Source organism: Thunnus maccoyii, chromosome 6, assembly GCF_910596095.1.
Source record: "Thunnus maccoyii chromosome 6, fThuMac1.1, whole genome shotgun sequence".
NCBI lineage: Eukaryota > Metazoa > Chordata > Actinopteri > Scombriformes > Scombridae > Thunnus > Thunnus maccoyii.
Window position 1 is genome coordinate 25742417 of NC_056538.1, and position 24420 is coordinate 25766836.

A 24420-nucleotide genomic window follows, 5' to 3' on the forward strand; every position below is an offset into this window, starting at 1 on the left:
CTGAAGCAAATAACTATGGAATATTTTTTAGCCGCTATTCTAAGAAGAATGAGTATTATCATAGTATCGGTCATGTTTTTAATGCTTGTTAATGTTTTTATAAGCAATTTTCATTTAAAACTGTTTATGTTTACATATCAATAAAAATGCCCATAAGTAGGGCAAGTATGGTCTCCTTTAGTGTGATTTTTGTACCTATTTGACATGACATTTTCAAGTCCTGTCTAGCTGTAGTTAGTGTTTCACCTCTGTATAATTACAGCCAGTTTTTGACGTGGCTTTGAGGGGAGTGAAAAATAAGCTGTTTTGCTTTCTCTTAGCCTTTCCTCTGATCTATTATTCACAATGTACCACTGCAGATTTAAGAACATTAGGTAGCAAACCTTATGGCTGTGGTTTTTTTAGTTCTAGTCTCTGCGGTTCATCTGAATTTCCTCGTTTTAAAAGAAACACGTCGGACAACTGATGAGAAATGTTGGACATGTTGCTCTTCAAACCAAACTCCATTCTAGTTTCTCAGATTTCGTTAAATGTCAAGACATTCTTACAAAAGAAAGATAATGAGCCACTTAATAGTTCATGTATTCTGTAACTCACTTATTAACTCATTCTGTCTCTCTTCTCGCCCTCAGTGGTACATGATCAGCATAGTTCACATCTACAGCCGCTGGAGGAACAGTGAAATCCGATGCTATGTTAATGGGCAGCTGGTTTCTTATGGAGACATGGCATGGCATGTCAACACAAATGATGTAAGCACTCATCATCCTCCTGTCATCCCTTTTTTCCTGTTTTTTGATGTTCATCGGCATCCGACTGACTGAAGCTGCCACATCAACATCTTACATGGCTGGAAATGGTTAGAGGGAAAAAAATACGTAAATCTTCAACAGTGTTCATTGAGCAAAATGAGTTTTACCATATCAACATGGATTTCTCTCAGAAATATGACTGCAAGTACGTTCTTAATTTGAATATCCATTTGTCACAAAGATGTGTTGCAATAGAGGGTGGAAGAGAGAAAATCACACATGTGGAAAACAGATTCATGTAAACAATGAAAAATGGCATAAATCTCAGAAGCTACCGTATAGATTATACATGCACAGAGACTGTGAACGCAATTAGACCGAAGGTGTCTCATTTAAAATGTATGACAACATTGTGTGTGCTGGTGTAACAGTATGAAATTTGTAAGTTTGAATGACTTCTAAGCCAGAATGAAAACAGTTGTTCCACATGGCTGTTTATGACTGATTTAAAAAGCAATTTGCACTTTCAGGCAGGTGAGACACATTGTAAAGGTGTGCTACTGTAGCTTTGTATTCAAGGGGAGATTGCACAAACGACAGTTTGAGATCTAAGTGTGGTTCATGAAATATTCCACCACATTAACTAAACCTACCTTAGTTTGTGATGGATCGTTTTTGTGGAAAAATGTTCCTACCCCTGAAGAGAAAGTCCACCGTAATGTAGCATTATTCTGATGAGGACGATTTATCTCTGTAATGGCTGCAGTAACATTTGCATTACAGAGACACTAGAAGTCATACCACAGACACACCAGGAGGATCTATTATTATATTACATCAGCCCATTTCAACCAATTGAGGGATAAGTAAAAAATGCATAGAATGAAGTAGCATAAAATTATCACAAAACCACATCAAAGTACAAGATAATATTCTACACCCTTGCAGTTTAACATTCCCATGGATCTGGATTATTTGAAACAACTGCTGTCTTCTCAGTGCCGTAGAGAACAGGGTCATATAACTGGTCATGTGCTCACATCTGGAATGTAGCTACATGTAATGGATTTTTAGTAACATAAATAAAGATTAAAAAACTGTGTATGTATGTAGGTAGACATGTGTACAGTGCAAAAGTTTGTGCACACCTTCCCATTCCCTTGAATGAGAAATTGTGTTCAAACTTTTGACTGGTACTGTACATACAAACATCAGTAATTTGTGTTATCTGTTAATTTCTGTTTCTCTTCATCTTATCTTCCTCTGCTATAGAGGCTAAAAGGTTAAAGTCTGAATGTTACCATTTTTTAGATATTTTTCTCTACATGTATATGGTTGCCATTTTCTCGCCAAATGATAAGACTGGAGCTAAAAATCCAGGTAACTGTTAAATTAGCAGAATGAGGTGTATTTTGTTTTTATCTGGATTTACCATTCATTGCATGATTTTTAAAGAAAGTATAACATTTTGAACAGATCAGAAAAATAAAAATCACATAGGTTGGACTTTCTTAATTAGGGCACATCAAGACAAGTTTAATATTTTATCTTCTATAAACTAATCTGGTGGTTTTCTTTTCTATTATCACTGCCCGTCAGTTGTTAAGTAATTATCTGCTGCGGTTGTCAATTTACTTATATCCTGAATGTAATCACAGCTATATTCTCACTTCCCCAGAGGTTGTATTGAGCTTTCTTATCTTTGTAAATCAGGGCAAATTTTTTTGTCTTTCAGTTAGGGAATCAACATGACAGGTGATGCTGTTTTACATTCATTAATTTTTCAGGCCAATATACATTTTCCTGCAGGCTTAGTGTAAAAACATTTCACCAGAGTGTTCATAAGCTGTTTCTGTATTCCAGCGTTTCTTTATTTATCCCATTTGCACAATCAAATGTACTTCTTAATGTAATGTTCTGCTTTTTTTCAGTCCAAAACTATAAAATGATGTGACATGTCTCTCTATATCCTTCTTGCAGAGTTATGATAAGTGCTTCCTTGGATCCTCAGAGACAGCGGACGCTAACAGAGTATTCTGCGGGCAGCTAGGAGCCGTCTATGTGTTCAGTGAAGCCCTCAATCCCGCACAGATATTTGCAATTCATCAACTTGGACCAGGCTATAAGGTATGTACTTGAGGGTGACTAAATTAGATTACATGTAAGCAGCCTGCATAACCTATCAATCTGTGAAATCAATGCCTGGTGCTGCCCTGCCGCAGTTCTTTTGCCTTGCGTCTCCGTCCTTGGAGAGATGCTTTTCCTCCCGGATAAACAGCTGCATAAATTACCTACTTCTGGGGAATAATGGCACAATACACGGAGGCAAGCAGCAGGCACTCTGGGGGGGACAGAGTCCTGAGCTGACTTATATCAGCTGCAGCAGGTGTAGCACTCCTAAGCTTCTTGACAAAGACCAAAAAGATTTTTAATATAGAAAGATGCTGACCTACCCGGAGAGGGATTCAGCAGTGAATATTTATCATATGATGACAAAATGTTTTTTTTTAGTTTTACTTATTTATTTACTCTGGATCCCATAATATTAAGATACAGGATGTGCCCTCAATTTATCCTCAGATTCAGAGACTGCTCTCTCTTCCTCTAAATGTCTCAGTTTTGCACCTTATGCTCACAAAGGGCTGCTGTTTTAAACCCTGCACTGTGCCATGAATGGAGGAATGACACACACTGCCAAATCACCTCTGAACGCAGGATGTGTTTCTGATACTTATCTCTGTCAATTTTACACCAGCTCTGTTTACTTTCTAGCTGCTTTTAAGACAAATTTTGGCTAATCACACTGTAAACAACGACCGGCGCACAGAAGAGGAACTCTTGGCCCTGATATCCATTATCCGGATATCCGTTGGCTACACTGGAAACCCTGAAATATTGGCCGTTGCCCCTAGAGACTAAATCGTCATCAGACAGATGGCCGATGGGTTTCCGAGATTGCCTTTATTATAGGGACAGTGGAGAGAGTTGACAGGAAACGAAAGAGAGAGAGTGATGGGGGGTGACATGCAACAAAGGTTCACTGCCTGAATCGAACTGCGGACGTTACTGTTATGTGGAATGCATCTTAACCAGTAGGCTACCAGGGCACGCCAAAATTTGGCTTTTTATAGCAAGAAGGAAAAGTAGTCAGTGGCATGAAGTCAGGAGCATACTTTGTAACACCTGCACTGTTGACGCTTGTGAGATGGATGTTTGTGCATTTGCATTTGATCAGATCTATGAATGCCTTGAGATTCCCAAGAGATCTCATTGTTTTTTTCATTAATAGCTGGTGACTTTCAGTTTCCCTCCTTAATTGTGGTTCTATCCCTTCTATTAGATAGGTAACACACAGTGGAGCAATCCTCTAGATTTCTTAAAATAATGAAGAGCATGTCCCAGGGTGACAATTACCCACTATTGATGAAGCTGTGAATAGTATTGGTAATGGTGAGTATGACAGAGCCAGCCAGGTGAGTTGAGGAGGAAGGTCAGGGAGTTGTCAGGTCCATTGATTGCTTATTAGGGGTCCAAGTGGCGAAGCTCACTGCCGGAGGAGCCCTGTTGTTTTTGATCTCATTAATCTTCTTCTTCTTTCTTCTTATTTTTCGCCGATAAAAGTGTTTGTGCAGCAAAAACCATAAGAAAAGTCACCAAAAGTGGAAGGTGGGTTGCAAATTAAACCCACTACTAAACACTCACTGACCTCAAGGCAGCGCTGTAATAATCAAGTTTACAATTAACAGTTATCTCAAACAGCCTGGTTTAGAGTCAAAATTCTTTCATCATTTTAATCTCACAATTCATCTGCATCTTTTCTCCAATGGTCTTCTGCTTAAACACTTTTTCTCAATTTTCTCGAAAGCTGTCGGGCTGATCATCCCGAAACTTGGTCAGGATCATGTATGGACTTCGCTGATCTAATGTGATCAAAGAAATTTCGATACGTCAATCCATTTTGAAATTACACCTTTGTCTTTAAGTTCAAGTTTACATAAACGCTGATAAATCAAAATGGTGTAAGCCATTGTAACGAAACCAAACAAACGCTACACAGTCTTGGGATTTTCTGCCACTAGGGGGCGCCACAAATGTGAAAGGTTTATATCTTGTAATCGGCTGCATGGATTCATACAAAATTTGGTTTGCATGATCTACGGTCATGACTTAGTCGATGCATAAAATTTGGTAATGATTGATTAAAGTGGGTGTGGCTTATTACAAAAAATCAAAATTTCTAGACATGTCATATTCCAAACTTCAAAAAATCAAAATAAATCACCCGTACATCCTACATAGTTGACATTTTCTTCAGCACATCCACTGATGTGTGACAAATATTTGCCTCACAGCAACCTATGGTCAATTCAAAAGTCTGTCAAAAGCAATTAACATCTATATGTCCACAAGTCTTCACTCATATGCTACCAAAATTGACATACACATCCTTTGGATACTAGATAAGAAGTGTTTGAAATGGTGTTCAGATTGGTCAAACCATGAGTCCCCAGTGATATTCACTGTCTTGCTATAATTTGTACTGTATGCACATTTTCTTTTTTGCTCAGTGTTGGATTCAAAGGCACCAAAATATTTGGTAATACACCCAAACCCAGCAGAATGATGTGTGATTTTTTTTTTCAGAATTTTTTAACCAACATTTTGACTCTGTTGTGTTAAATACCCCAGTTTTGCATGTGCGATGTCATTGCGTCAAGTTGTGAGAAGGTGTGTGGAAACCATTTCTTCCCACTGGCACAATCAGTAAGTCACCTTCTCTGAGGACACAAAGGTCCAGTGTTCAAATCCCCAGGTGGCCAACTCCTACTTACCAACAGTAGCAATTCATGAATGTGTTATGTTTTCAAGTGCTTATTGAGGTCATATTAAATCAAAGCTTGGCTATTGTGACCCTGTGAAAATTTCTTCTTATTATTTATCTTTGCTAAAAGTGTACAGCAAAAACTGTAAGACCTAGAAACACCAGAATTGGCAGGTGGGTTGCAAATTCCATCCACATATAATGACACTCATTGACCTCAAGGTGACGCTGTAATAATCAAGTTTACATTTTCACAATTATCTCTAAAATGGCTTGGCCTACAGTCAAACTTCTTTCATCATGTTAATCTCTCAAATCATCTGCATCTGGTCTTCTCCTCGATTTTTTTTTTCCCCTCAATTTTCCTATTTTTGACATCTCATCTGAAACCGCTGGGCCAGTCAACCCAAAAATTAGTCAGGATCATCTACAGACTTCACTGACCTTAAGTTATCAGTTCATTTCAATTATACAAGCCAATCAGTTTTTATCAAAATAGCAACAAATGTAGTCATGTGAAACATGTCTTCACTGAAGGTCATAAGCTACATCAAATGTTTCTGAAAGTAGATTTATATACCTCAATTGACCACGATGGATTATTTTAAAGAAAATCAAGTTTTGCGTCTTGTCAATTAAATAAGATACAAGTGTCCATATGCTCGCAATCTGCTTGGACGCCACTCATTACCGCTTGCGTCTATATTTGTAATGGTTGTGCTGTCCAGGCAACAAGTGGCCGGTCTGTTTTAATTGAGAACAACCAGGAAGAGTCTGAGTGCAGCAGATCACAGCATACATCAATGTGTACATTGGACATTCCTTATATCTGTTTCATCTCAGCTCAGCACATGGTAAAAAACATCTGAGTTGCTGTATGATTTATTTTCTGATCCATGGTCCTTTCATCCATGTTTGATGTTTGACACACTTTCCCCCCTGCTCACATAGTGTATTTAATGTAACTGTACCTTCTGTGGTTTGTTGAAATGTAGAGATTATTGCTGCCTAGGGTTACTATTTCTACTGCATGTTATGATTTATGGCTGTAAATCTGACAGACCTGTTAGAAGAATCGGTTCCTGGGGCGCTTTTCATATTGCTGCATGCAAAATTGCACTCTGAACCTAGATGGACTTCTGGTTATTTCATTTAAAGTACCAAACAACTTCTAGTGCATATTGCCATTTCTGTGACTGATTTGAAACATTCCCAGCCATTCGGAGATAACATCAAGGCTGTCAGCAGCTGACTGTCATATCTCACTGTCATTTATCATTGCTGTTTTAGCAAAGTTCATAAGCTTTGGGGAAAGTCCAGGATATTGTAGGCTGAAGGATTCATACAAGGGAATTGCCTCACAATTTTCCACATATGAGGAAGAATATAATTCTGAATGGATAGCAGCAAACATCATTTAAGAGTTATAAATAGCCTTCTCACTGTGTTTATGTTGGATAAATACTTATCTCTTTCGAGCTCTGGGAAATAGCCTGGTCCAGAGTCATAAAGTAACAACCATCACGGAAATATCCAGTGACAGCTTCACTGAACACAAAGTATTAGTCATTGCGCTGACTAGTCAAAACAATTAAGCCATGACATTACGTCTTTTCTCATGATGCACTTGGAGTTATTTCTGTCTTTGCCCTCTATCATCATTACCATATGTGTTCTACATGAGGACAGATTAGCCCATTGAATTTGTGCCAACACTGCTCTCCAATATGCTCCACAGATTGCTGTAGAAGAGACCGAGGAGCTGCACAATCCTGGTCCTCCCTCGTCAGAGAGGACAAATGTTGTGTATGGACCATGCAAAAATACGGTGTCTGATGTAGAACATTGCATGACAAGCTCATAGACGTCAAAGATTTCAGAGATACTAAGCAGGCCTACATGCAAATTTAGACTTATTTGCCGTAAAGCTGCCTGCCTGTAAATGCCTCAAAGCTATCCATAGAGCAACAGCCTTGTCTCATTCACTACTAGAACATGTTATTCACTAATTGAGAGTGTATAACACCAAGGCTCCATAATAGAAAATGTGTAGACATTTTAAATCTGCATCAAATGCACATTATGATAGAATCATGGGATATGTGAGCAGGATTTTTATTCAAGTACTGTAAGTGCATTCGTAAGAAAATAGCAAAATTGATCAAAAATCTGATGTCTTACAACAAGAAAAAAGTCCTGGATATTTCCCTAGATATGAATCTGCTACTAAAACTGATCACCTGTCCCTTAGCCAATGGCCTAACAGATTTCACTGAAATCTATAAACAGCATTTTGACGTTCTGATCATTAATGAGCAAGCAGTACAAAACATAAGCTCCTCAGCTGTGGTAATGATACAATGAAAACATGAATAATTTCAAACAGCATCTATAAGTATTTCATTAAAACTCATTTTTTTATCTGTTTTAGTACTATGAATTAATTGGAAATAATTATATTATTGACTACGTTGTTTCAGTCTATGCATGTAGACAAGATCTCAGGTAGCATGGATGTTTCTCCAGCTTGTCAGATATGAGCCTGTTTCTTCAAGAGAGTCACAGGGATGCCCCTGGTCAATGAAAATCTTCAGCTCTGGGAGAGGAAAGAGGCAACTATGCTCTATTTTTTTTATAAGACTGGCTGGCTGGCCTGTGGAATGATGCTGTCATGCTGCTGGGTTTGTTAGCCACAACCCATGAGATCATTATTTTCACACAGCGGCAGGGCTCATACTAAAGTGCTGGGCACTGGAGCTTGTTATTTCTTGTCACTTGGGTTCCATGAGTAGGAACTTTTGAAGGATGTTAGAGACTATATGATGAGATGCATGCTGGCTGCTGTGTAGACCTGATCATAGCGGATGAACAGAATACCTCTTATGATTTTTTAATCATTTGACTGGGAGATACACCATTAGAGTTCAACCCTCTCAGTTTCTGGAGCTACCCTGTAAAACTCTGGCTAGAATAATGCTGCCAGAAAACAGATATAGCACCAGCCAATATACAATAATGTAAGATACTTTATTTTAACTTGTTTTTAAATCAAAAAAAGTACAATCTGAAGCCCAGATGCTAAAGATCTGGGATCAGAAAACTTACCATGTTCAAATCAGAAACTGTTTCGATACCATCTGATATATATAATGTAGTGTTGTGCAATATTTTCAGCAGGTATGCCATATAAAGACACTAATATTAAACATGTGTGTGGATGTTTCCTCTAAAGGTTGCCACCTACTTAAAATTCTGCACTCTCCATTGAACAATTGACAGCCTGAGTCAGCTCCCCTTTTATCCATTTACTCCCACTGAAAACAAGCAACCCAGATTTGGATGCCTTTTAGGCAGGTGCATGAACCCTCTTTGTTTGTGTTGCATAATATACTGTATTTATCTACAGTCCCTCAAGGAGCAGATGGTTGTTTCCTCACTGTTACTTCAACACTTTCCATCTCGGCTTATCTTATCACCATCTGCTTGCTGTCCATGAGTCAGACAGGGAAGGAAAAACATTTCTCTCATTTATCAATAATTCAACCCTCCTGATTAGAGGAATTGATTTTCTTATTAAGCATATTCCACTCACACTGCATTGACCGATTAATTCAGCTCATCTGTCAACAGCTAATTGAGTAAATTAAGGCTAGTCTGTTATTGATCAGCAATTTGTTATGCTGGCCATAATGAATGTGGTACTAAGCCACTGAATGATGGAACTGCCAGTTCCCTTTAACATAGTCATCAGAATGCCTGAAGATATCTTAAGACAAGCCCGTAAAGACCGTTAAGGTAATCTCAAGACACATAAAAATACAGATTATAAAACACCAGTTAATCCTTAATAAGAGTTATCTCATCATTGTGATACTTAACTCACCAGTGTAATTTATTTAGTGTTCACGACAAAGGCAGTAATATACAGAATAGCATTGTCTCCCTTTTCACTAAGCCAAAATCACTAATTTCAGTCATGTTGCACAAATGCAATATGGGATTCAGTTGAGAATTTGGTGTTTCACAACGTTATATTTTTTTTGAAGGGCTTCACTCCTGTTCTTTCTGAGAGTTAGGATCGTAGGGCAGATCGTCTGCTTAACCAGTGGTGGTGGCAACAGCCGTGCATCATTAGCTGCACTCAGTAGTGAGTCACTCGGCACTGTCAAGTTGAGGTAGGAAGGATAAAACTGTTCTGTAGTAAATGACATACTGTATAATTTGGTGCACTCATAACTGTGTGTGTGTAACCATAGGAAATTGTGATTGTCAGCAGTAACAGAAATAGATGTCAGTGTTATTCTTTGTTTTGAAAGGGTGGTATCAGTCTAGCTCACCCTATGGTAACCTGAGACGGTCAGTTAGTGGTTTATTGAAGGTAGTACGGAAGAGAGTAGGTGGCAGCTCGCTGTGAGGCTGCAGATTTTATTTGTTTGTTGCTATGGCTTAATCTTCATTTTTACCTTTGTTCTATAAATCTTTTTGTTAATACATATCACTTTTTGTGCGTGTACTCCAGCCTGCCTATCTGCTTTTTTGCAACATCCCTTTAAATGTTTCCAGTTCCCAAATACCATCTCCTGCACTTTATATGGGATGGCAGCACTACAAGCATATTATGTATAGGATTTGCTTTAAGATTTACAGATGTACAGTATTTCAGATGGGTGTAATTTAATTCTAGTTTTTATCTCTCTGGTGTGAAGCTGAAATTCAGTAAATAAATACTGAGTCTATATTATGATCTCAACAAGTATTTGCACAGGGTTTTAGCAAGTCTGATTGCTTTAGATGTGAAGTGATGCATAACTTGAAGCTAAATTGCAGACTGCCAGCTTTAATTTGAAGGTGTTTTCAGCCATATTGGGGGAAAAAAAAACTCTTCTCATATTTGCTCCAGTTCCATGAATGTAAAGTGTATTTAAATAGAAAAAAAAAACACTTCTATAGTAAAGAAACCTATGTATTCATAAAAATCTTAATGTGTGCTAAGTACAAGTCTGCAATCACGGCAGGCTCTCTTTGCAGCCTTTTTTTTTTCCATTTCAGTATATCTTCATGAAAATTCAGCAGTGACTGTGTTTGAGTTGAAATTGCTTCAGAACAAGATGGAGTAAATGGCTGGGTTAAATGAATGCAGGTAAACAATTATCTGTGATATCAAAGCAACTTTGATCCTTCTCATCAGCCCCTGTTACTCCTAATCATTGTACTCTGCAGTAGAACTTGAAGATTCTCATCAAACAATGTCTACACAGAGATGAAAAGGGAAGGCTCCAGCATAAACATTCAAAGCAAAACAAAATGAAACCAAATGAGGAAACAAATATATATGTATCATAGCCATGTATATTAATTTGGTATGTTATATGTTCCCTATGAGAGATATCATTAAAATGTTAGCACTGTAGAATACATATCCATTATTATTAGATTTTATTTCTTATTTATTGGAAATGAAATCATGCTCCCTGTTAGTCTTGCTGTGTTATTCTCTTGCACCTTGAATCTAGCTTTACTTAAGCAATGTAACATGATATTGCAGCTTAATTTCACTTCTTGCAGTGGCGGTATTGTGTCAACAATGGTTTGTATTGCTGAAAAGAAAATATCCTGTTGCCTTGTGTTGTTGATTGCAGCATTACAGAATAATAACAGCTTTAATCAATATAGGAAATGTATCTAAAAATGCAGTTTTAACACAATGATATACTGTGACATATTTGTTGGTGTCAAAAAAGAAATCCTGACTCCTGAAATCCTCTAGAAATGTGTGGTTGCTAATACAAAAAAAAAAAAAATCTTGTCATTTTCATTCTTGAACAGATATATTTAATCAAGTTATAATTAAAAGATAACACCCAAGGGATACTGATAGGGGTACATGTGCAGGAAAAAAGCTACTCAATCTCTCACTCTCTTTTTCTCTCCCTCGTTCCCCCTCTTTTGATCTCCTCTCTCCTTCCCAGAGCACATTTAAGTTCAAGTCAGAGAGTGATATCCACTTAGCAGAGCATCACAAGCAGGTGCTGTACGACGGCAAGCTGGCCAGCTCCATCGCCTTCACCTATAACGCCAAGGCCACTGACGCCCAACTCTGCCTGGAGTCTTCACCTAAAGAAAACGCCTCCATCTTTGTGCACTCACCTCATGCCCTTATGCTACAGGTTAGCTGCTTTACACAAAGTCAGCTCTAACTCTGTGTACAGGACTCCAGATGCTGGTTCATTCATCTCTGTTGCACTGCTTTTTTTAAACATGTATGTCATTATAATGATGTGTTTAATGGGTTTATATTGTTTTCCCCAGGATGTGAAAGCCACAGTGACTCATTCCATCCACAGTGCCATCCACTCCATTGGCGGGATCCAGGTGCTATTTCCTCTCTTTGCTCAGCTGGACTACCATCAGCTAAATGACAGTCAGGTGGAGACCACTGTATGGTAAGAAGTGAAAAAATTGTTACTGTAAGAGAATTTTAATTTCTGGAGATCCGAGTAGATGCTTTAGATATTATACACACAAAACTGCAGGTGACAAATAAAGCTCAGTGTGGAGTCACTGTGAATTTGATTACTTTTTGATCCTGGGCCCTTTTAGATTTGGATGCGAGGGTGTAGTAATATTAATGATACTTCAAAGTTGCACAAGAGCGGATTTTGTTTATAAATGAATATTTCTCTGTCTTATCAGCCTAATTGAAAGTGTAGCTGCAACAAAGAAACACCTCATTTCCCCCAATTGGGAATTTGTTGACATTGTGTTAACTATTATCACTATTCTACTGTTTCGGGAACTGGCAGTTAATCTCAGTGTGCAAGAAGTGAGAAATCAAAATTAAATTCTGTAATAGAGCAGCAGGCAGGTCGAACCTGTCACATAATATAGTTGGGTGCGGGGATGGTTCAGTCTGCTGATGTCACGTCACATGACTTCTTGGTGGTGATATGTGATGATATGAGTGTTTCTACATGTTATTTATCCTCTGCATATTGGTCAACATGTACAGTAATACCGGTATATCAGTAATAAATCAATATCTGTGTATAATACCAGCCTTGGTCAAGCGATAGTCCAGTTTCCATTATTATGTCTACTCACTGGCTCAGAGACTCTCTTCCCCATCATCCTGAGCTGGCCAGTCCAAACCTCTCCCACTGTGCTCTGGATGAAGTCAGAGCTCTGCTCTAATCCTGTGTTAGTTCAACGACAGCAGTATTAGAAGCAGCAGTATAGACTTGATAGATGCAGGAGTGGCCACACATCAGCACAAATCCCCGATGCCCAGAGCTCTTCGCCTCTATACTTTTCTCTCATCTCTGCTCTCTGTCCCTCTTTCTCCCTCACTGACATGTCGAGGGTCTCTCCCTCAATGTGTGCCACTCACTACCCACTTGTCTTGTCCTTGCCTCGGCTTTCAGACTGAGTCTTTCTAAAGCCTGCTGGGCTGAGGAATTCAAAGTTTCTCCAAGAATTAAGTCTCTACAATGCCTGTGAATCTGCTTTGGCTGTTCTCAACAGCACACTTGAATAGTCATTAAAAAAACACAATCATTTCAAATTGCTCCACGCCACCTTGAATTCCAAATGGTAGTAGTACAACATCAGTCACTACTGCCCTGCCAAATTGGAAGGAAGCTTTGCTAGTAGTTAAATTATCCAAGGCAGAGTTGAGTGTCACCCAGGTCTGTATGTGTTCCCTTGGCTCAGTTATTGCTAAATTGTAGCAGTAGTAAGAAACAAGCAGCTGTGAACCGACAAGGTAGACAAACAGTCACACAGCAGTAAAGGTAACATCAGATGACACGTGTTTGTATGCATGTAGTGTATGTGCAGAATCTACGGGCAAGCCTGCACAGGATTGTGTCCTTGTGATTGTTGCGCTAGAGCGGAGTCCACTAGAGGATGTGAGGGAAAGCCGATTAAGAAGTGTCACTGAGCACCACTGTCACTCAGCCAAAGGCTTCAACTGAAAAAGCCCTGCAGCAGAGAAAAAAAAAAAAATTGCCTTCAGTGGACTGCTTTTCCCCCTTTTCCCTCCACCTCACACACATACTGTAGCACACAGTATACACACCCCGTTACAACTCATCCCCCCCAGACCAGTCCCTGTCCTCAGAGAGCCCAGCGAGCCAACTTTTTTCTTCTGAATTGAAGAGAGATGAAAGTGGTGTGCTAGAGTTCCCAGCTGATTGCTAACATCCTCTGAAAATGACCTTGTTTTTTCCCTCTGCTACACTGTCTCCTCATACTGGTGTAGTTTATAGAAATACTCTTTCGCCCACCTGATGAGTGTGTACGAAAAAGACAGCGAGCCTGTGAATAGATTGCTATTTTATCCCCTGTGTGAAACGTTATGTCTTCTTCTTTCGCAGCGCCACTCTCTTGGCCTTTCTGGTCGAGCTGCTCAAGAGCTCTGTGGCCATGCAGGAGCAGATGCTGGGAGGAAAGGGCTTTTTGGTGATTGGATACCTGCTAGAGAAGGTAACATAGAGCCTCTATAACATACCATAACAATCACTAACCTCAGCGACACATCATTTCTCAGGTCTATACTTTGTCTTGTGTACACTTGTGCTTTCAAGAAAATGAAAAAAACAGATCCTAGTACATGTAAACCAATAGTGAGAGAACAGACAGACTCATTACAGCATCATTTATTTTCTCTTTTGAACAGTGATTTGAAAAATGAAAATGTCCAACTGGTCATTTCTTGTGAATGATGAAAGGAAAATGATGCACTGAGTTTCTGCAAGTTATGAAACTGTTTGACCCACTCCCCACTCCCTACGTGTCTGCACTCTCCAAGCCTCGTCAACAGTCTGATCTTCCATTGCCCGTAGCAGAGACCTGAATGTGTCTTTGAAGGAAAACAGAGCAAGAGGAAGAACACCACAAGGCCACTTCTCTTTCCCTTTGCCCCCCCTCGGTTTCTCTCTCTTTCCGCATCAGTCTTTATTTACCCATTTTGTGATGCAGATCTAGCAGCTTGCTGGCCTCCCCAGAGTGCTGGCTCTTTCGGAGCACTGAGAAATGACTCCACTTTGTCACTCAGTGACTTGCCTGCCTGCTGGCTTCAGCTTCTGTTAACTAACAGCCAGGCAGAGTCGGCACCTGAGAAGTGCCGTTTTTTTTTTTTTTTTTTTCCTCGCTTCCTTCCCGCTGCCAGGTTTCACACTTTCACATATCGCACCATCTGTTCATGATCTGTTTATGCCACACCTTCATTTTTCCCTCTCTCCTGCCCTTACCAAGTCCCCACCTGGGCAGAGAACAGGTGCCAGACAGGGGCGGTAACAGTACTCGTCAAAATGAAATTTTCTCCAAAGTCAAGCATCTACAACTTGCCCTAATTTTGTTTGAACAATCTTTTTATATTCAGTAACTTGACAAAATGGTTAAGTAGATCAATGTATCGCCAGTGCCAACACGCTAACCTGCTGCTACAGTAGATAAGTAAAACACAAAATCTACTGATCCTTTAACTGAGCTTACATACAGGGGTGTTTACATAATTACACTTCAGGAAAAACTATAACTTTGAAGTGCAAGTGAAATACGTGCAACCCATAAACAGCACACAAATCACACCACAACAACAGACATATTAAATAAATAAATACATACATACATACATATATAAGGCAGACAGGGTTTTTTCACACATCACCCTAGTTGTTATCAACATTTTTCAACCTTGTTTTAACCATGAAATCCTTTCTGTAAAATGAGGTAGCCTTGTGCTTTTTAATACTTAAAGACCAACATCAATGTCAAACCAATCAGTCAATGAGTTACTTCAGATGTGGTTCGTCTCTTTAAATGTTTTCACTACTCGTGTGTATCACAAAGAGTCATTTCTTGAACAGTTACTGTAGGATTTACACGCTTACTGCTTGGCGTTATGATCCTTGTTTAATTCAACTTTGTGCTTCTTCCTACAGTCATCACGTGCACACATCACCAGGGCTGTATTAGAGCAATTCCTCTCCTTTGCTAAATATTTGGATGGTCTGACACACGGGGCACCACTGTTGAAGCAGCTCTGTGACCACATCCTGTTCAACGCCGCCATCTGGATCCACACCCCTGCCAAGGTGAGCTACCGTAGGTAACTCCAAGTCCATGTAGGCCCGGGTGACTTTACAAGTCAGCAGGCTGAAGTGGATGCATATCAGGAGTCTCCAGCCACTGAAGGCTTTAGTAGTACTTTGCTTCATCATTGCTTCTGTAAAGACGAGAATTGAATCCGCTAATCCGGACAAATGCCTGTGTTTCAGAGGAAATTGGAAATTGTGTTTATTGTCAATTATATATCACACTACTGACAGTTTTGGTGAGATTCCCTGTGGCAGAAAGTGTTTGTGTAGATGGCAATAAAACAAAGTAGTGATGAAATCTGATTGCAGATGGAAGACTTACATACCCATATTTTTCTGATACTGCAACTCATAATTATGAGTAAAATGCAAATCTATTTTGACTCCTTGACAGTTTGTGCTCAGGCCCAATTGAATTTGACCAAACCACTGCCAAACGTCTGAGGACTCTTAAATAGAGTGAAGTGCAGGAGTGCAGGACATACACCTGCTTCATATTATATTCTCACAGTTATGAAAAATGTATTGGCTCTCCTGTCCTGAACCCGACAAAGTTTTTTTTTGAATTTTCCAGATTTTTTTCCCCCCCTTCCTAATATGATGACATAATGAACAATGAAAAAATGGGATGAGGTATATCAAAGGAGCCGAATTTGTGTGGCAAATACATTTGCCTCAGGAATGCTGCTGGTGGGGCAAAGCCATGAATACATAAAAGGAGGAAATAAATACAAAAGTGTCTGGAGGCTTGCCTGCGACACTCCTCCAAAATAGAGCATAGAGATGGAGGGAGAAAAAAAAAAAATGAGAGAAACAGCGAGGTAATGAAGTGGGTTAGACCACTTTTAGCTACATCGGCACAGGGAGCTGCGCTTGCTCCTTCCCTTAGGACACGCCACACAGTCCACATTTCCTCTGTCCTTATCCTCAAGCTGCACGGGATATAGAGCCAGCTGTGTGAGTGATGGGTGCATGCAATATGCATTAATTACATGGGCTTACTGACCTTGTCCTAGCAGACAGATACAATTTTGTAAATGCATTCTACCTTTCTGTTGTCATGGAAATTACATTACCAACAGCGTGATGTTCAGTTATCTCCGGTTTCATTTCAGTAGCCTCAAAGCATATCACATCATGCTCACATCCTAACCACATCGCCACCTTTCATCGTGACTCACATTTGATTCGTTAATATCCTATAATTTATGACATATGGGGAAAAAGCCCTCGGTGGCTGGAGGGATTAAGGATTCTTGTCAGGTCTATTGCTAATTTCAGAGGACATGCTAATCATCACTGAAAAGAGTGGAGCTGCAACAATTATGAAATTGAGTACATAGGATCAGTGGCCATCACCATACACCTCCAGGGCTAATAGGCTCAGTGACTCCAATCTGCCACAGTAAAACATCTTGGTTGGTTTGGGAAGGTATAAGGTTCAGAGGATTAAGCTGTCATTGTATCTACTTCAAAAGTAGATTTACACTCCGCAATTAATAACACGGATACATATGTATGTGTGTGTTCCACTCCAGGTGCAGCTCTCTCTGTACACATACCTTTCTGCTGAGTTCATTGGCACGGCAACCATCTACAACACGATTCGACGAGTGGGCACGGTGCTTCAGCTCATGCATACTCTTAAGTACTACTACTGGGCCATCAACCCTGCAGACAGCAGCGGCATCACACCAAAGGGTCTCGGTGAGCACATTTAGCATTTTTGAATTTTATTTTCAGCTCAAGTCAAGTTTATTTTACATGATATATAAAGTATAATATGATATGATTTGATTTGGGGGTATTGTTTATATAAACTATTTCCCCGTTCAACTGAAGGCTCATCCAAGTGAAGCTCATTGTTTTGGAAAGGAAATCACTGGGCGTGAACCAATCACAATCATTGTGCGCAGTCACAAGCCTGCTATCAAAGTGTCTTTCTCAAATGGCAGCAGCTCCCCCACATTTGAAATGACTCATCTCCACATGGAAGCGCTTGCCTGTCAGCTGTTAGGACTGTGGCCATCACTGGAGATGACAGTGAGGCAGACACGCCACATCAATACTGTCATCCCACTGGGGTGCGTCGTGTGGGCGTTAGGCCTCTGAAACCTGGGCCAGTAGTATGACTGGCATCCTCACTCTATGAGACAACAGTACGTCACCAAGCAGGCTGTGCTGGAAGTGAAAGTGTCCTTGAACTGTCATTTCCATTTTACCCTCCATTCTTCTTTTTGCGAGACTATCATTGTCCCAGTATAGGGGTTGTTTTGTAACGGCACTGAGAGCTGAGTTCATGCTGCATCAAGGCCTGATTAAATCTACTTACTGAAGGTTAAAACTGGTATTCTGACAGCATTGATGTAATACTTGTCATAGAGTCAAAGGTGATTTTTTTTCCACTGTTAGCACCACTAATAATTTATATCACGTTTATTTACACTGTGAGATGAAGACACATTCTTACAGGCAATGTCAGGTGGCTGAATATAGCAGAATTTTAGCTTATATACTGTACAGTATACGCCACATCATAGAGCTGGGAGTGATCCTAATTGATTTCCTAGTAAGAGTGGTGGTGACCTCTAGACTGAAGTTAGTTGGAATAATATGGGAACACATTTCTATAAGCTAGGTCAGTCCTCAGACTTCACTAAATCTCACTTTTCCTGATTTCAATTTGTCCCTTCTACTTACATTGTGTAATTTATCCATTCTTACACTGTGCAAGGGAACTTTACAAGACTTAATAAGAGATGAAAGCTCATACCTTTCTAGAGCTTATGTTCTAGGACAAAGTGCTATATTTAGGTTGGACATCATAGGAACTGCTCTCATCACTTTATTTCTATGATGTCCACTGCGTTGGACACTCTAGAGGTTAGGTCTAGGTTTTCTGTTTCTTTCACCTTTTCACATTGTTGAATAATAGATTTTGATGTTGAAATAACTTTTTTTGGGAGACACTCCAGTATATTGTTGTTCTGCTTTGTATAGGATGTCAGCACAGGTTGTAAAGATACACTAATCATACACAGGATAGGCTACTATGTGTGCACTGAGCTTGAGGAAAAGCTCTCGATTTACCGGTCTACATTTCAACCGAACCTATGTTTATGATCTTCGGATAGTGCCTGAAAAAGTTTGTGGAAGAAATGAGTTTCCTTCACAAAGTGTCTGGACTCACTCTTAGAAAGAAGGTGATGAACTCTAAAGGCTGGAAGTAGCTTGGAGTGGAAAGTCCAAGAAAGCCTGGGTTGGTACCTTGATTCTACTCGATATCCAAACTAGATATCCACAAACACATCAGTGGAGTATAACTGGTTGTTGGTGCGCAATCTAGTCCATAGAATATGTGTTTGAAAGATTTTTAAAAGTGTAGGTAAGCAGATGGACACACAAACCTGTTCGTATGTTTTTGATTACAAAATAGTGCGCATGAGCAGATTTTGGAATACTCTGCATTCGTTTCCAGATTCTTCCAATGAGCTTCTTCCCTAAATGTAGTCCTCTCAAACACAACTGTAATTATGTCGCTGATTGTTGTAGAACCTCCGGGAGATTGTAAAGGGCTGAGAAAATGGCTGAGATTCTGAGGAAGATATATCTTGAAATGGATCGCTTTCCTGCTGTAGGTAATTTTCAGAGCGGGTCTGTTTCCATTGATCTGTGCTTGATTTGGCAGCTCAGTTTTTCTCCCTGTCCTAAACTGAGAAATGACCAAACAAAGACACATATAAAGGGGAAGAGGGCCAAACAGATAATGAAGTGTTCAATTATAGGGACACAGAGAGGACATTTAAAACAGACCTTCTCCGGCTACTCACTCTGTTTCTGGAAGTGCCTTTTCTTTTTTTTTTTTCCCTCAGGTCTTAATAGAGAGCGCTATCAAATTAAAGCCATGTATCATTCGGTTATACACAGAAACACTGCAGGCACTCACCCACACATGCCCATTCCTCAACTTCTCTCAGTCTGTGACATATACCCACAAGCCAACACATAATCTGTCTCAATCTCTATCATTCTCCTTTTGTCTCCGTCTCTGCCCTGACTGGGTTTTACTTAATAATGAGTAATGAGATGGGCGATAAAGCTGTTTGGCCAGTCACCTCGTTCAATTCGAACTGGTTCTGTCTTGTTTCCATTACAGGAGAACTCACTACTGGCAGACACGTAGATGTGCTTCAGAGGAATAACGCGGTTGAATTCATTTTTGTGTCTGCCCTCATTCTGATGAATTAGTCTCATGTAAGACATAAATTACTGATTACCAAGATGTTAGGGAATCGTTTGGCACTTGTATGCTCTTCTTTCAACACCGCCTTGCCGATTTAAAGCCAGCACACACTCCAGGTGCTCTAAACAGACCAGCTTAAGCAGGCAAAGCATACAGCAGTTACAAATTGAGAAGAAGTTGCTGCTGAGATTAAAAATGCTTTTTGCATCTGAGTGTTTTATCAGCCTTTTTTTTATTTGAAAGCGTTTGGGCAGTGGAAATATAATTATTCTTGTTTTTTTTAATATTTAAATATTTAGTTTTTGCAAGTATATAGGAACGCATTGTGTATGCTGTGACTTAATTATCATCAGTCGTAAGTCAAAATAGGATTCCTGCATTTATCACATGGGCATAAATCGTTTTTCAATAAACTCTTTCTCCCTCTGCCCTTGGGAAGCAGGACATAAAGCAATCTGTGAATGAGAAACAAGAGCTGTGCAGAGCTGCTGAGCATAATTGGTTGTGAATAACTTGGATGCAGTGGCTGCAGTAATAATGTTCTTATCATCCCTTCCATGTCAGGCTCTGTCCCTGCACCGGATTTTCCTCTCTCACGCTATTAATCAGTGTCGGGGATACAACAACACTCGCCATCCTCCTGCAACCTCAGGGAGCCTCATCATTGATTACATTGACTGGCTGTTGGAGCGGCAGGACGATCAGGTGTCCGCTGCCGTTGTATCTGTCATCATGGCACTGTCCTCCATTTTAAATGAACATGTGTCCAGCCAAGGTGGAGGTTAGAGTTTATCAGGGCTGAGAGGAGAAGAAAGACATCGGGCAAAGTGACCAGTTTTTCCCCTGAAAGGCTTTTGCTGCTGTTGTACTTGGCTCAGTTATTGTAATTTAACACCTCTGCAAATGCAAAAGATTTTGTCAGTGTGTTTATACCTGGCTGCAAAGGGTGAATAAGAAATGAATGAATATATGACACCACTGCCAGCTTTTACTGCCAAAATGGAGCCTTTGTGCACCGTTGAGAGTGCTGCTACTCTTAAGTAGATTCATGTTTGTATCGTTATAAGTGGTAATGTAATATATGTATGCCATATCCTGTATTTTCTGATGTGTCTGATTATATAGCTCTGTGTTGCAGATCAGCCCGTCGCTGCAGCCCATTAGTTTGTTCACTCAGTGCAAACACTTTTGAGTTAAAAACAAAGGAGCCGCGGATATCGAGTAGGATCTGAACATGTCAAAATTAATTCTCATGCTAACCACACCGATACAGCAGCAGCCGCTCCGCGATATGACAGTTAATCAATGCTTTCTGTCATATTCTGTCATTCTTCTTCATTTGCATGACATACGTTCACCTGCTGACAGTGTTCAGCCCTTCGTTTTAATGAGACGTCGGCCGGTGTGACGGGCAGGTGTGGCCATGGCAACCTCGGGCTTACTGCCTGGGCAATACGTCGTGGCCAAGGCTACCTGGATGCAAAATGTATGATTGAGTGATCTTGGCTGAATAGTCTGACCCTTCCTGAACTCAAAGCTTGCTATCTGCATAAGATATATTTTTACTAATTGTCAATGTATAAGTTTCTCTGTATTTACAAAGTGAAAAGTCTGGCACTACTGTATCTGCCACACTTCCTGTTTTGGTGCAAATATTCAAGGTGGATGCAGTAAATATTTCAGAAGCTGATTACATGGTGAAGGAAACTGGAGATATCTTTGAAGATGTCCCTGTTTCGTCTTATTTTCTCAAAGCTCAGAGAAGTGAGAACACAAGACATCAATGAGAGAAACATTTCATTATCAATAAAAAAAAAAACATCAAAAAGGAACTCGAGATCATGAAAATGAACCCAGAATAAAATTGACAGTAAAAACATTAAAAATATAGAAGAGACTAAAAAAGAGACAACAGGAAGCTCTATTATTATTATTATTATTATTGATCATATTTTGTTCCAATACTTTCTTTGGCAGTTTTTATTTCTTCTTTCACTTTCTCTTCAACTACAGATGGTCCGAGGCCGACCCAAAAAGAAATAATTTCTCTGCGGGCGTTCATGCTTCTCTTCCTCAAGCAACTCATCCTGAAGGTATATCCCACCTGTCTCCATGCCTCACAGCCCCTCACAACGCTTGATTTTTGAGCTGCACAGGGAAAATGCTGAGATTGTCAGCTCTTCTTGTGATATCCTTTAAAAAGCTTCTTCTGGTCCGCTGCTTCGTAATGTCATTGCTATTTATTTATTTATCGCTTCTAAAAAAGTGTGAGTTTAGGCGGAATACCAGTTGTGCTAAAACACTTTAAATGATAATTATTTAATCATGTATGTAATTTATCAAGTAAAGATAGCAAAAAGTTGTGGATGCCTGCTTTTCAAAAGAGACAAATAGTTTTTTTTTTCTTTTAAAATAGTTTATTGAGTGTTTATCAGACAAAGTTAGTCCTTTCAAGGCATCACTCGTGGCTCTGGAGATGTATGATGGGTATCAAAACGAGACTAAACGAGTCGCTTATCCTAAAAACAAAAGACATACTCATCAATAACAAAATTATCAGAGTGCTGGACTATATATATTTGATGAGGTGCATGCTTTTCATTGCAGTTTAAGTCACTGTATTGCTGCTCACATCCCAGCATGCTATACCTCTGCAGATAATTATCTTGCTATATTCTGTAACAGGAATCTAAATACTGGACAGTAAACTGGGTTGAAGGCTGTATATTATCATCAAGGTTCTCATGACAGGTGCATCGATTGTACATCCTATTCAAGCAACAATAAAAGGGATTAAAATGGATGCTGGAGGCTAAAATACTAGTAATTTTTCTCAAGGACTTACTTTTTAATTGTACCAAAATGAATTAAACTGTGATGTGTTTTGTCAGAATATTGGACATACTAAACCTTTGCAATGCAATTATCTTTCTCCAATTATTTGCCATTTACAATATTTAATTTTAGTCTTCTTTGTTTGTGTTCTTTCAGGACAGAGGTGTGAAGGAGGATGAGCTGCAGAGTATCCTGAACTATTTGTTAACAATGCATGAGGTACATGAGAGTATTTTTCTGCTCCGAGTATATTCATTCACTCAGTGTGTTAGTGTGCCACTTTGCTGCACTAAGCTTCAAGGTCACATTTCATCTTCAGAGTTGCTATTCCTGGAGAGGTTTTTTTTTTTTTTTTTTTTTTTTCTAAGCCAATAAACTTACCAGCAAGATGAATTCATCTTTTAAATTACCAATATACTTTCCATTGTGCAGTATCCAGCAACTGCTCCTGCACTGTTGTAAGGTGTACTAGGACCCAGGTGTATTCTGCAATTGAAGGTGCTAGACACATACAGTACATAATGTCTTTGGTGCAGTTACAGACTGTGTCTTTTTTCTCTTTACGAGCTCTCTTTATCATTTTCTCTCAGATTGTCTTTCTCTCCTGGTCTGCCTGCAGGATGAAAATCTGCATGATGTGTTGCAGTTGGTGGTAGCCCTGATGTCTGAGCATCCAGCCTCCATGATCCCTGCTTTTGACCAGAGAAATGGAATACGGTAAGTCCCTCAGGAGAAGACACAATCCTTTTCGCTATTCAGGCACAAAATAAAGAGGTGATTTCACAAAATAAACCTAAGCACCTAACGCTTGTGCTGTTGCCGCATGCCTATGTGACCGATGAATAATTCATATGCTCAGTGAGAAAAAAAAACACATGCATGTGAAAGTATCGATATTAACATATTGATTTCACAATATGACACGGATGATCAAACTTACCCCATGTGATCCTATGAAATAAAAATGCACACGGCGTAGCGCTACTTGTGAGTTTGAAAGAATTCATTGTGGAAAGGCTGCTACTTTCATTAGGACATTCATTTAATGCTAATGTAAATTTACTCTGAAGGAAAGTGGATGTCAGCTAACCAGTGCAGGGCCTTTTCATCAACAGGGCTATATTTTATTCTGTCAAGACAGTGTGCCGTTGCCAGCGTTCATCGTTGTTTGTGTCTATTCCAGGGTAATCTACAAGCTCATGGCCTCCAAGAGTGAAAGCATTCGAGTACAATCCCTCAAAGTCCTTGGGTACTTCCTCAAGCATTTGGGCCACAAGTAAGTAACTCATTCCAAGGGCTGTGTAGTAGATGATAATTACACACTCATAAGTGTTGGGTTTTTTTTATGAATAGTTGAAAGATTAGTAAATCATTGGATGTTTTACAAAACTGCTTTCTAATACATGTCTAATGCTATCATTTACAGCATGTCGTTTTGTCATTTAAATTGTTTCCAAATTCCTGCAATGCCCACGTTAAAAGAGATGACTAAAGGTTTGTAGGTTAGAAACGGAAAAACCATAAATAAGGCTTTATGTTCAGAGAGATGATTCATCTGTTCCTGACACTCCCTTGAACAAGGGTACGATTAGAAGAGCCAGAAACTCTTGACTTGATGCCAGTTTTGCAAATGAGGGTGCACTTCTTTGTAGAACACCTGAATCCCTG

At 39.5% G+C, this 24420-nt stretch overlaps 1 protein-coding gene across 9 annotated transcripts in view; it reads left to right on the forward strand.

Annotated features, from left to right (window-relative positions):
* Positions 1-24420, forward strand: part of nbeab (neurobeachin b) — a 205827-nt gene that overhangs the window by 66305 nt on the left and 115102 nt on the right. For all 9 annotated transcript variants that reach the window (XM_042414356.1, XM_042414357.1, XM_042414361.1 and 6 more), the window contains exons 7-17: positions 633-752; positions 2733-2879; positions 11544-11741; positions 11884-12017; positions 13950-14058; positions 15519-15671; positions 17213-17381; positions 21931-22010; positions 22909-22971; positions 23372-23469; positions 23936-24028. In XM_042414356.1, coding sequence (XP_042270290.1) covers positions 633-752; positions 2733-2879; positions 11544-11741; positions 11884-12017; positions 13950-14058; positions 15519-15671; positions 17213-17381; positions 21931-22010; positions 22909-22971; positions 23372-23469; positions 23936-24028 — 1364 coding nt within the window. The remainder of the gene's footprint in view (positions 1-632; positions 753-2732; positions 2880-11543; positions 11742-11883; positions 12018-13949; positions 14059-15518; positions 15672-17212; positions 17382-21930; positions 22011-22908; positions 22972-23371; positions 23470-23935; positions 24029-24420) is intronic.